The sequence below is a fragment of the Lepisosteus oculatus genome, chromosome 3 (genome assembly GCF_040954835.1).
Source record: "Lepisosteus oculatus isolate fLepOcu1 chromosome 3, fLepOcu1.hap2, whole genome shotgun sequence".
In the NCBI taxonomy this organism is placed as follows: domain Eukaryota; kingdom Metazoa; phylum Chordata; class Actinopteri; order Semionotiformes; family Lepisosteidae; genus Lepisosteus; species Lepisosteus oculatus.
In genome coordinates this window covers 7,914,682-7,928,343 of record NC_090698.1, presented here as the reverse complement: position 1 = coordinate 7,928,343, position 13,662 = coordinate 7,914,682, and the positions used below count along the sequence as shown (strand labels likewise).

The 13,662-nt window shown below is 48.1% G+C and overlaps 1 protein-coding gene across 1 annotated transcript; it reads right to left on the bottom strand.

The window, feature by feature from the left end:
• Nucleotides 1-1,269: 1,269 nt before the first annotated feature.
• Nucleotides 1,270-12,082, bottom strand: LOC102682756 (macrophage-capping protein). The gene is made up of 9 exons (XM_006627434.3): nt 11,760-12,082; nt 7,702-7,894; nt 7,270-7,424; nt 6,682-6,843; nt 6,376-6,525; nt 5,612-5,698; nt 4,516-4,648; nt 3,451-3,542; nt 1,270-2,950 (listed from the first exon to the last, which is right to left on the bottom strand). The coding sequence occupies exons 2-9, from the start codon at nt 7,892-7,894 to the stop codon at nt 2,885-2,887; spliced, it is 1,038 nt and encodes a 345-aa protein (XP_006627497.2). The 5' UTR covers nt 11,760-12,082; the 3' UTR covers nt 1,270-2,884.
• Between the last annotated feature and the right edge of the window lie 1,580 nt (nt 12,083-13,662).

Sequence of the window (13,662 nt, the reverse complement as noted above, 5' to 3'; positions counted from 1 at the left end):
CCCGCCTGCGTTCCCGCTCAACCGGAAACGGACTGATTGTCTGACTTCGGGCCCTTCAGTCAGAAATCCTCCGGTTTTCTGCTCTTTGCACTAGTGGACAGAGCAAGAGCCGCGCTGGTCCTGCACAGCTGAGGCATCTGTTTGGAGACCATGACGGGAACTTGAGCAAAAAGCGCTGCAAGCAAACCGTGGCAATGTGGCGCCACCTAGTGCTGATCTTTCGCAAGTGTTGTCCTCGAAAAGTCATTTTTGCACACCATCAGAACGTTAGGTTACACAGTCAGATCATTTTGGTTATTAGTAGCTTATTGATCTAAAGATCTTTTTATTGAAGGAATCCAGGGAACGTGATGCAACAGCATGACTGGGTACTTTGTTTCAGAAACCAGACAGCCCTTCTGTAGAGAAGTGCTTTCTGATTTCAGTCCTCAATGCACTTCCTCATAAGCCTTGTGACCCCTATGTGGCTCAACTAGGCCACAACTTCCCCCTTGTGCTTTTGAGCCTTTGGTTAGATGCTGTGTATGGAGCAAACCCTGACTGTCACACAGCTGTCCCAAAACAAAGTTCACTTTGTTAGCACCCTGTACTAATGCAGATTTCAAATGGACATTTTATTGGCGAATTGGTGTGTGAACTCAGATATGCATGATGAATGTGAGAAAAGAAGGCGAGCAGTGCTTCAAGCATTGTCTAGAGTACAGTCAGGTGTGACAGTGTGTGTGTGCTGGTGAATTCAGGGGGAGTGTGAGAGGAGAGGGACAGCAGTGGCTCTAGCAGTGTCTACAGTACAGTCAGGTGTGACAGTGTGTGTGTGTGTGCTGGTGAATTCAGGGTGAGTGTGAGAGGAGAGGGACAGTGGCTCTAGCAGTGTCTACAGTACAGTCAGGTGTGACAGTGTGTGTGTGCTGGTGAATTCAGGGGGAGTGTGAGAGGAGAGGGACAGCAGTGGCTCAAGCAGTGTCTACAGTCCAGTCAGGTGTGAGAGGAGAGGGACAGCAGTACATCTAGTATGGATAGCAACGTACCTTTAAACATAAGATCATCTTTAAATTATTTATATATCTTCTATTTTGAGTTAAACATGAAAACATAAATAGCTGTCCTTGGCAGAAGCAGTCTGGCATCAGCGGTGTGGCTGTGGAATCTATGCTGAACACCGCGTGGGCAAACAATATCTTCACGGTGTGTCGGATTATTTGGTGAAATGCCAGTTTTTGTATTCAGTACATTGCCTTGTATTTCCTTTTTTTTAAAAAGAATAAAACGTTATTGAATCCCAACAAGTTTTATTCAGTTCGTACAGAACATTTGTATAATTCACTAGTCATAAAAGCCACATATTCCAATTTAAAAAAATACAAAACCAGAAACGCCGTCTGCCGGAAAACTGACATGGTTGTTTGGAATTTCTGTCCCATGTTTTCCTTCTCTTCTTGCTGATCTCCAGCCCGCTTCCTGAGGGATCTGATGTCTCTCGGGTTGTGTTCCACCCCGTGTTCTCAGTTACATAATTGGTCTAATTATTTATTTAGCTGCATAATTGCAACACTATTAACCCGGCCCCAAGGAGATTTACAGCTCACCATACCTTGAGGAAGGTATGGTTGTGTGATCAGTAGCAAAACACCCGGAAGACAGGTCCTGTTATCTCATTTAGAAAAGAATTAAGTTGCTTAACTGACAGCGCAGGCTGGGAAAAAGCCCGGAAAACACAACATCCTCTAGGACAGTTTGAGACCCCCTGCCCCACAGCATCTCCATACCATTTGAGTGATTATCTAGAGCAACAAACATTAAACCACAATTCACCCCAGTAAATGGTTCCAAGGCACGTGAGATCAATTGTTTTTTTTATTTTCCTGACACTCCTGTAACTACCATTGCTACTGTCTTATACTAATACAGAATGCTTTTTATCATAACGGCTTGGTTGACAATTTGCAGGCACATTACTGCAAGTACGTAGACGCCATTTCTTCTGCCTCTGAGTCTATGCTTACATTTTAAAATCCTGGCAGGGGGGAAGCACTCCGTAGTGACTGTGTTCGTTTTCACACTCCAACATGGTAGTAGCAGACGGATCAGAGGCAGAGAGGCTGTTAAGCTACAGGAAGACTCAAATTCTGTACCCAGGAGTCACCGACATGTGCCTTGGATTTCTCATCGCGGATCAGCTGTTCCTTTCTTAAATGTGTAGAAACCCTTTAATTAAATTTTGGTTAAAACTGCTCCACCTACTCTTTATTTTCAGAATTACTGCTTTTCCGTCAGGCAGTCCTTATCACCTCCCCCCACCAAATCAGCAAATCTGTTTCAACAACGACTGTAATAGTTTACAGATTAATGGCACAGAACCTGCCACTCCAGGAATAATTACTAATGGGTGCATGGTGTTGGAGGGGAGGGAGGGGTGGCTGCTGTTTGAATTTCAGACATGTGTGGATCAGAAAAGCATTCCTTACTGATGGAAGCTCCATATTCTTATTTTAAAAAATCAGGAATCGGCACCCGGTAAGGTAAACCTGACGAATGAGAAGGCTTGCTATGTCACGCATTGTCTTGTGAAAGAAATTAAAAGACCTTCACCAACTTTGGTATGTTTTGCATGCAGCAGTGCGTGGTAGCCTCTCCTTTCCACAGGTTTTGATTAGTTCTTTCAGCCATCAGTGGACAAAAGCACTGAAGCTTTCACGAGTTCTGATTGTGTATTTAGGAGATAAAACTTTCAAAGATCGAATCAAAGTGGTCTAATTGAAGGGATCATTAGGTCTCGATGATGAAGAGCTCAGCTGCAATGAAAAAGCCGGGGACATGGAGGGTACCCCAGTCCTGCCCCGCCCGATCCCTGCAAAAGTGCCCCCCCCCACCAAATGCCCCACCGTTAATTCCAGCTCTTGAAGAACTGCTTGAAGATGACCGTCTCTCTGCCCTGAGGGATGATCTCCACCTGCGCAGAGCAAAACACACACAGGCTGGTAAGAAAACCTCCAAAATACTGTACATACTCTGTTCTGCAACCCACCCACTACCCCACACAGCAAGTATTCCAGAATTCTGGAAAAGGTGAGCTGCCCACAGATCAGCTCCTGTCTCATCCTGCTAAACTCCACCCTTTTTTCAGTGTAACACTTCAGTGCTACCAGAAAATGACTGCGTTCCAGACACTAGAAGCTATTCCTATAAGCCTATAAAGGCTGTACATCTTTTATTACAACAAACCCTATAAGATAGCGACAAGACTCGTGGAGCTGTAAATTAGCACTCGTCTGCTCTGAATTTCTGCTTGTGGAAAAGTTTTTTGTGCCCTCCCACACCTTATCTCATATCTCATCTCGTATCCTGCGACAGTGCCCAAGACAGCATTCCCACCCCGGCCTGAGCCGCCGTGACAAAGCGCGCGCGCGCCGTTGTGTGTGGTCTTTCGGTGTCGTTCCCGCTGCTACACACCTGCGTCTTTAGCCTGGGGTAGCTCATCTTCTCGATGAAGTCATCGGCCACCTTCAGCGCCGCTCTCTTCTCCTCGCCGTTGGCGCCGCTCCCTGCGCGGACAGAACGGGCACCAGTGTCTGCAGTCAGGCACCGAGCAGGCCAGACCCCGCCCGGGAGCGGCAGGCTGCCTTAATTCCCCCCGCCGCCCTGCTCAGTACCTGGGTCAACGGCTGCCAGGTAGCCTTGACATCACAAATACCTTGCTGCAAAGCTGACTATCTCCTTACTTTCCTCTAACAGCACACTGGATTATTCATCATTAATTGCTTAATAATAATTGCTTACACTTTATAGCACTGTTCTGGATGCTCCACTCAGAGCGCTTCACAGGTAATGGGGATCCCCTCCACCACCACCAGTGTGCAGCCCCACCTGGATGATGCGACGGCAGCCATTGTGCACCAGTACTCTCCCCACACACCAGCTCTCAGTTGGGAGGAGAGCAGAGTAATGAAGCCAGTTCAGAGATGGAGATTATTAGGAGGCCATGATTGGTACGGGCAATGGGAAAATTGGCCAGTTCGCCAGGGTTACACCCCTACTTGTTACCCTGGGATTTTTAGTGACCAGTCACCTCAGGACCTCAGGTCACCTCAGGACCTCAGTTTTATGTCTCATCCGAAGGAACGGAGCCTTTTTACAGTATAGTGTCCCTGTCACTATAATGGGGTATTAGTACCCACATAGACCGCAGGGTGAGCGTCCCATTCTGGCCCCACTAACAACTTTTTCCAGCAGCAGCCTTAGCTTTCCCAGGAGGTCTCCCATCCAGGTACTGGCCAGGCTCACACCTGCTGAGCTCCAGTGGGCCGCCAGCTGTGAATTGGTGGGTGATATGGCTGCTGGCATTATCATTACTGTTCAGAACTTATTCTAACTCATTCCCAGGTGGCACTATTTGGTAGGAGCACTTACTTGCTCAATCCCTGTCTAGCCCAGCCCTCAACCTGAACAAGAGCAAAGGTCACCGGGGTGCTCATGGGATTGCTGGAGAGTTTCCCACTCCCCCCCTCCTCCCCTCACCTTTCCAGATGAAGATCTTGCCGTTGGCCCCGTTGTCCAGGATGAAGCAGTCGTCGCGGAGCAGCTGGTCCTTCTCAAAGGGGCTTTTCTCCGACACCTTTGTCAGCTTCATGGTGCCCGTCGCATCCGAGACCTGTGGACACCATCGATGGATTCACATGGATCCACACAAGAGGTGGGCAATGCGACTTCAAAATGTTGCTGTGATGCACTGCTATTTTTGTGCTTAAATAATACATCTGATGATCTTTGAGATGATGTCTCTGTGCAAAAAAACCACAATGAGAGTGCACTACAGAAGTAAGTATACACAACTGTGCTTAGCAATCATATTATTAAGTTATTTGCTTGAAGCTGTCTGCTCACAGATCCAGCACTCATTTGAATTCTTAGCAATTAGGCCAAGCTTATCGGATGTGTAGGAAATGGAAACTTTCTGAGCAAGACCTTATCAAACACAACTGACTGATGAAAACGTAGACATATGAGCTGGAGAGGAAGCTGTGGGACTTCTTAAAATGTTCAAATTCCAATTATCTTTTATTCTGTGCCCACCAATCTTTGTAATCATCAGTTGTGTCCTTATACTTTACTTAATAACGTTGTTTTATTCAGAATGCATTTTATGTTGCCGGGCCTGCTGCTTAAACTGCCTCTTGGCAGCATCTTGGCATTATTGCTGAAATGCTCACACCATTTCCAACTGACTAGAAGAGGGACACACTAGTAAAGCAATAGTTGTGCGATTCGGGTGGGCAGCTGCGTCAGCATGCGTAGGCTGCAAAGGAACAAGTAATGGGTTTAATCCATGCCCAAAAGAGAAGAAAGAAAACGCAACGTTTCTTCACGGCCGAAATGTTGTGTTTTCTTTCTTCTCTTTTCAGCCTGGAATAAACCTATTAATAGTTGTGCAATTACATTAGTATTATTTGAAAGTGATGATACAAACAATGCAAACAATAGGAGTTGTGCTGTATATATGTATATGCATGTTTGAGTATTGTCATAATTTTTCTTCCCCGTTGGATGCATGGCCATGCCCTATGCACACTCACATACAAATCAATAACATCCATGGACATACTGCCCCACCCACCTTGTACAAGGAGGCGGTGTTGGAGGCGTCGGCCTGGCTGTCCTCCTCGGGCGTGCTCTCCTTCAGCGCCGGCATTGGCCCCAGCACCTGTCAATCACATGGTGGAGGAGTGGCTTGAGTGGCCAGGCCAGGCAGGAGCCATCGCTTGCGAGTGTGCCACAGTTCCTTTCCCCTTAGTGCTAGACTAATTGAACTAATTGTACTATTGGGGTTGCTGAGCCACATGGGGATCTAGTTTCCATTCCCCTTGAGCATGTACTGGTATATGAGCTCCTCATGGTGCACAGGAATTGTAACTAGTTATGTTTTAGATTTATAATTACATGTTTGATGTGTAAATAAGTTGTCATATTGCATTACTAATGCACTAATCTATATAGGTGATCTTACAGCCTATAACATGGTTTCATCACTCTGTTCTCCTCCACACTGATAGCTGATGTGTGGTTTTGACTGCCATTGCATCATCCAGCTGGCTCTTCACACTGGTGGTGGTGGAGGGGAGTCCCCATTACCTGTATAGCAGTTTTAGTTTCCACAAAAACTCAATAAATAAGTGTAGTGGATTATTATTATTATTGTGTAATTTATATAAATTGGTCCAGATGCAGATTAATGGCAATAAATGATTAAAATGACTCAATCATTGGCCTCAGTCACCAGTGACTCCAGTTCAGCCCCAGTAGGGAGCTTCAGTTCCCTCAATCCCAGCAGGCCTAGGGCCAGGAGGGGGTGAGCACACCTGGGGCTCTGGACAGGGTTACCTGCAGCATCTCAGCAGGCTCCTCCCCCTCGCAGACGGCGGTGATCTTGGCTTTGCCGTGCTTCTCGCTGTCTCTGATGAGAGCCGCGATCTCCGTCATCTTCTGCTTCTCGAACATGTTGGCCTGGGAGCCGCTCCATGAAACGATGGCCTGAGACAGACAGAGCGAGAAAGCACAGCGTGTCTCATCTCGTCTCTCCCCTCCCTTCTTCCTCTCTTTCACTCAGCCTCTCTGTTGAGCTCCAGCTGGGTTCCTGGTTCCTGAGAGTAAAGCTCTCCCAGGAATTCACTATCCCACCCCCCTCACCTCTCCCAGGTCCAGTATGAAGCAGTCCCCCTTGTTAAAGCTGGCCCAGCTCAGCTCCACCTCTCTGGCCCGGATGTTCCTCTTGCCCTTGATCTGGTACAGCCGTTGCACAGGAGCCGAGGTAGACTGGGTCTTCCGGAACGCGGACTCCACACCCCCTTCCTAGGACAGAGAGACAGAGGGCTATACGGCACATTCCCATCACCTCCTCTTCCTACAGTTTTGTACAGCCCATTGCAGACCTCTACAAAGTCCCAACCACACTGGTTTCTAACCTGAGCTTTGGAGCTATGGTGACAGTAAGGTATTGTTCCTAGGGACAGAAGATAGGAGGCACTGAGGCACTGATCTGCAAACATCTGACACAACCTGCTTATATAAACTGTAGAGGCTGATCTTCTAGGATCCTTCAGGAAGCAGATCAGGATCAATGGGCTACTGGCTACTGTGCAAGATATGGTCTCTTTTGTTCTGTATCCTTTCTTGTCTTCTGATCCCTTGTGCACACTCCAGCTCCCCTGCCAGGCCTGCCTCACTCCTGACCGCTGGACCCCGACCCGTGTCCGATGTCCGGTCCCAGACACCCACCTTGTAGGTGATCCCGCGAGGAAAGAGCTGCATGAAATCCGTGGACTCAAAGCCCTGGACCTCACGGTGCTGGACGGGCTCCCCGCTCAGGAAGTCATCCAGCTGCGTGGCCAGCATGGCACAGGCAACCTGCTCATCCCGAGAGGACTTCTCACCTGGAAATGGGAGGGGAGACACGGATTCAGTGCCTCCCTTGTGCACACAAAGCCCCCAGTTTCCCCCACAAAGTCCATTTAAGGGATGATGACAGGGTAACATCGGGAGTTGCTTTATTACAACTAAGGTTGGTGGGGGTGTGGAACAAGCTGTCCAGCAATGCCGTGAAACGGGATGCTCAAGGATCCTTCAAGAAGCATCTGGTCGAAGTCCTTGGCTCGGAACGGTCTCCCGCAATGCTTTGGCACTCCTCCATTCCAGACGCGCCGCACTCACCGATCCACATGTGCAGGGTGCTCTCGCCCTCGGGCTTGTTGCTCAGAACGAGGTAGGCATCCCCGTTGAAGAAGGTGCCGAGCTCCTTGGCGGCGATGGGCACCGCCTTCAGCTTCTCCACGCGCCAGGCGTGCAGGCCGGGCTCACGGGCGCTGGGGCCGAACTGGCCAGGGGCTGCTTTCAGAGGGAGCATCTGTCCCAGGGCAATGGGGAGAGAGAGAGAACAGAGAGGGGCAGGGGTGCAGACAGGGGAGACCCGGACTGTTAGAAGACCTCTTTACTGACTAAAAGAAAGTTGAATAAACTCGTGCAAATAAATTGGACACTCATGCATTGACACAGCATCTGTGTAGTTTACTATGTCCACTAAACCTAAAAACAGAGAATTGGTTAGAGGGTCAGAAGTTTGGAAAAGGAAAGGTTTCAGAGGTTTGATTTGTGAGGTGGCAGAGGAAGAGACAGGAGAGGAAAGAAGAGGGCTGAAGAACAGGAGAGCAGCAGAGGGAGAGGGTGGGGAAATCTTGCGGATAGGAAGTGGGAGAGAGGGATGAGATGGGATATAGCCTTTACTATAAGATCAAAAGACAGACAATCAGCTGGTAAAGTGTATAAAACAACCACAATAATAATAAGATCCCTATCTGCAAATAATCTTTTCATTGCTCACCAATTGGATGCTTTTGGTGTAAATGAAGCAAATGTTCTCTTATTCTTTATAGAGGGGTCTGGTACCTCCTCCCAGAGGCTAGGAGAATATATTCTAAAGAGAGGGCTCATCTAAGATTTTATCTGTGAGCATTTAGAAAGGCAACCTGTTCTACACCAGGATGTCTTTAGAAATGATATTTACATCACTAGCAGCAGGTTAAAGAGAGAAAGCGATGGCCTGAATGAATGTCTAAGAATGCAGTAAAAACTCTTCACGCCGCACAGTGAGAAATATATAGTGTGGTTCACTCCAGAAGCACAAGATCAAGCACGTGTCCTTCTCGGGCGAGGACGCAGATATGAGAGCATTTCTCAATCAGATGAAAACCACAGATGGAGCAGTAAAAACGTCTTGCTCCGTACTAAAATGACACAAACGTTTACGTATCAGGATATGAGCTGTATTACTGTTGGTAGCCTATATATTCTGGGACATGAAATTGATTTTTTGTTTTCAAGAAAAAACTGGTAGAGCACCGTCTAGTTAGCGAGTCTCGGAGTCTCTGAGAATGTGCTGCGATGAATCAGGAGAGTGTAAGACCACGAGACCCCAGCCTCCAGCATGATAAGAGGTTTATTTATTTTCCTCTTCTGCAAGTTTGCACCAGTAAATGCACCAGTACCATAGTATTAGGGTGTAGTGTCGTGAGTTACCACCCTTCGCCACAGTGTGAGCTGAACTCATTTTTTTCACAGTGGAATAACCAGGCTTTCACTTGGTTTTCTCAGCAGCAAACCCAATAATAAACTACGGTTCGAGGTCAGGATGCCTTCCCCCTAACAGTTCAAAGGCGTAACTACAGTGAAACAAAAACCTCACATATGAGACCCCTACCAACGTTCTGGGCGCGTTGGGCCACTGTGCACACGTTGCCGGCATCAGCATCCGCATGACAAGGCGCTGCCAGCGAGACGCGCATGAGCCAGCGATGAGAATCACTTGTACTTCCCTCTGCTGTGCGAAACCCAGGTCAGGGCAAAGTGTCGTCTCTTGCAGGGCCCCATACCGGAGCAGAGCATGAATACAATCCTCCATCCCTCATTATTGCATACAGAATAATTCACAGTACCCAAGCCAGAGGTGTACAGACATGCCTGCAGAATATTAAGTAAATCCATAAGCATCAATAATTCATTTCGACACATAGTGTATTGTGTGGACATTGCATGTCAGAGATGGCCCAAAATGTGGTCTCATTATGTGCCAGGTAGTAGTGGGTTCATCATGCCTTCTCTTTTAATAGTGCACTCAGGAAGGGATCGAGATGGAGACATGAAGGACACAGCTCGACAACAGGTCCAGAGATGAATGACTACGCAGGAGAGCCCGCTAGCAGAAGACTATCACCAACAGGAGCTGAACCACTCAGGACAGTCGTGCATTTCCCATTAGGAGGGAAACGAAGGAGGGAAACACAAGTGACTAATGAAAAACGAGCTGAAACAACACGCTTGCGATCGACTCAAGGCACTGCAAGTCAGTAATCACGTGCTCTCTCTAGCGGCTGTTCTAGAAACTAGAAGTATGGAAGTGATGGTCACTCGACTCGCTCCATCAATCACGTGGTTCAGCATGAGAACAGCTGAAAGTGCTTCATGTCAATCGACGTCAGTCAGTTGCCGTTTACCCCTCTTTTTGCACATTTCGGGGTGAAAGTGCCTAGGGCCCCGGGGCCTTCTGAAAACAATGGCCAGGAGGAACAGCGATACGATGCGTGTCCCTACACTAACGACTGCAGGTCTCCCGTCACATGATGGAAGTGGTTTGTGGTTTGGGGCCTTGTGATTTATTTATAGGGTTGTTAGTGACAATGACTTAGGCGGATGAAACCAGTGTCACGCTCTCATTGGACCATCGCTGGGGGGGGGCAAACAGCAGAGCCCCGTGCAGCATCACTTCAGCTCACAGGGGGTCTAACAGAATCTCTCGCTGGACAACAGTGCGGGCAGTAGCCGCTTCAGTGGGCAGGCCTACCAGTTGTGCATGGGGCAACTGCAGGACTCCGGACTAGAGCTGCCTCTTCCAGTCCGCTTAAAACTTCACAGAGTCATCTCCTCCCTCCTCCCCCTCCCCACCTCCACCGCAGTTTCGCAAGCAGGCCAACGGCGAGGACAGCTGGGGTTTGAATCTGGGCAACGCCCTTGCGCAGGAACGCTGATGTATTAGGCAAGTCTCCTTGGAGACGGCATGACTCACAGCAGCCCGGCCTGGGAAGCTGAGGAAAAGGAGGCTGGAACTGACTGCGCAGGATGGACGCCATGCTTTAAAACAATGATCAGCCTCAAGTGGACAATGGCACAGCTCACCGTGGTATGGAGAGTGGTGTGTCCTGCATCAGGACACCATATGGATTTCTTTAATCACCCCATTTGGGAAAGTGGCTGTAATTTGCTTGCGTTCTTATTTTAGGAGCAATTTTGTAAATGCACTGCACAGTTTAGAGCCCAGATACATGCCTGAACAGATCCAGTTGCTTAAAAAAATAATTTGAAGTGAGTAAAAGGAGGCTTTGTAAGTAAAGTATTGCCACAGACACTCTAGAGACACTCCTATATGCCTACAGGCGATGCAGTGACAAAGGCAGGGCAGAGCAGGGTAGGTAATGAAGAAGGCAGATTGGAAATCAGGGCCGCCATGAGCTGAAGAATCTCAAAAATCATAATTTTCTGAGGATCTGTCATACAAACCCCTCCAGCACAATGATCAAGGGATGTCACTTTAACACAGGGCTTGATGTCCACAGCTCCGTGTTGTGTGAGTTAGCGCTGTAACGGCGAAATGTCGCTGCCAAAGTCTTTTTTTTCCAAGAGCAGAGGCTCAAATACTCCCATCAAACTCCCCCCCCCCAAAAAAACAAAAAACAAAAAAACTTCCAAGTCAATTCCACAGAGCAGTCATTCACAGCTCCTTGGAAAACAAAAGCTTGCTAAGAACCAGCAGTCCTTCCCCTTGGCTGCTCCATTGCTTGAACAGCAGATTTTCCTGCACAGAATCATGACCCAACCTCTCCCCCGCTCCCCGACACCGCTCTGCTTCATGACCACAGCTCACCGCACCGCGCGCCAGCTTTGGGTAACTGGAGCCCAGATGAAAATGAAAATGAACCCCCGGGTGCTTTGTGAGGCATGAGCTACCCACCTCTGATAAACTGGATAGAAATAATTAACCTGCGCAGCGAAAAGAGAGCGAGAGAGACAAAAAGAGGGCAGATCTTTCAGGAAACTTTTCAACTTTTTTTTTCTTTCTGAGCACGCAGCAAGGAAGAAAAGCAGCTGTCCGGAGGCAGAGGAGAAAATCGGAGACGCATAGAAAAAGACACGGAGGGAGAGAGGAGTTCCTGGAGTCTTACCTTGCGAGTTAAAGTGTAAAGCGGAGCTCCGGGACAGACGAGTTGTGTCGAGCGGACTAGCTGACAGGCAAGGAGGGAGGGAGGGAACCTTCTCTCAGACAAGTTTCCTGCCTTGATTCATACTCACAAACCCCCGGAGCCCAGCCCCCTTCAGCTACTGAGCCAGTGGGAGAGCAAGAGAGCCGACGATTGCAAAACCTGCCTTTTCGTTCTGTTTCTCGTTCTCTGCGGTCTCCTCTCTGCCGGGCCGGTGCCCCTTTTGTGTCAGTTCTGCCTGACAAGTCTGCTCGCCTTGAACAGACCCGCTGTTCTTTTCATGGGCTGAAGGACGGGTTCCAGGAAGAAGTCTTCCCAGGAGGAGAAACGTTGGTGGTGGAATGCAGGCAGGCGACCGTGTGTGTTTCTGCGTGTGATCTGGGGTGGGGAGCCAGCCCAAGCAGAAACACCTGTATCAATAACTGTATCAAAACAAATGGCTTTGACCCTGGGGCGGTGTGCATGTCACACAACACTGAGCACCAAAGGGAGAAAGCTCAAACCAGTACTGGAAGATCTGGTATGCGGGTCATGTTGCTCCTGATAGCTATATTTACACCAAGGTGCACAGGTGTTGTGTAATGAACCCTCCACTTTGCTCTAAAGGACATCTGTGATAGATTTAGCACTATCAGGATCAAGAAGCCACAGACCTGAAAGTTGCACAGCACAGCAGAGGGAGAGATTAATTACGGCATGAGACCAGACTCCAGTAAATCAGAGCTACGCAAGCACTGTCCAAGATTGCAGGTAATTACAGAGCCGTGATTCGGGCACACAGCCAAACCCTAAAGCCATGCAGCGCACACTCCACTGAATTCAGCCCACTCACTGACTCTGCATGGTTAAACAAACACTGAACCTCAATCGCTTGGAATCACCTAATGCCTACAGTCCATCCTGGACCTTGTGCGCCCACCTGCAGTTCCACACTGCTTTCTCACCCCCTCCACTGCAGGGCTCTAAGGAAACCATCACTTTAATCATTGTATGTTCAATGGGGCATATTTAGTCCCTGAGCTTGTTATGGTGATGTAATGTCATAACTACTTTGATAGCCTTTAATTCTCCAGCTAAATTCACTAAGCAGTGCACTGCCTGCACTGCTTCACAATACGTATTCAAATTGCTACCTCTGTGTAGAAAATACGGCTTAGTCATCCCTGACTTTCATTGCCCAAGAGGTCTGTCTTGTCCCATATACTGCTTTAGCCTTTTATTTTTAACTCTGTCGCCTCTGTTTCCTCTGTTTTAGATCAAATGCAAGACGTGGCAAACAACTGGCTGATGACTTTTAATCTACACAAATGCAGTGTTACAGGCAGGGAGCACAAACATAAACCACAGGTATAAAAATGGAAACTGTTCTTAATGAAAAAAAATGTATGTGTGTGGACACAGCCTTCAAATCTTCTAGTCGGCAAACAATATTATTAGATAAGATCAGATCACTTTATTATCCATATACAATTGCTTGTATTAGGTATTTGTCTTATCACATACCCCAGCTTGCTCTCCATGAGACACACAGACAGGGAGAGAAGCTGGGGGTCAGAGAGCAGGGTCAGCCATTTATACGGCACCCCTGGAGCAGTTGGGGTTAAGGGCCTTGCTCATGGGCCCAATGGAGTAGGATTCCTTTGCCAGCCACGGGATTTGAACCGGCAACCTTCCAGCCACAGGTGCAGATCCTGAGCCACAGAGCCACTGCAGTTTAAAGTACTACCAGAAGGGCCCTATCTGCATGTAAGCATTACTTTAGTTTTCCAGGGCTTGTAAGGCGAGGGTAAGGTGAGAGTACTTCTTAGTATTGAAATCGAAAAACCTTTCTAGTAACCTACAGTAAATATTGTAACGCAACGGGGGT

Coding starts and splice junctions, on each gene's coding strand:
- LOC102682756 (XM_006627434.3), bottom strand. CDS start 7,894: ATGCTCCCTCTGAAAGCAGCCCCTGGCCAGTTCGGCCCCAGCGCCCGT. Junction 4,649..5,611: donor ACACCGCCTCCTTGTACAAG/GTGGGTGGGGCA, acceptor TGGTGTCCACAG/GTCTCGGATGCGACGGGCAC. Junction 3,543..4,515: donor CAAGATCTTCATCTGGAAAG/GTGAGGGGAGGA, acceptor CTGTCCGCGCAG/GGAGCGGCGCCAACGGCGAG.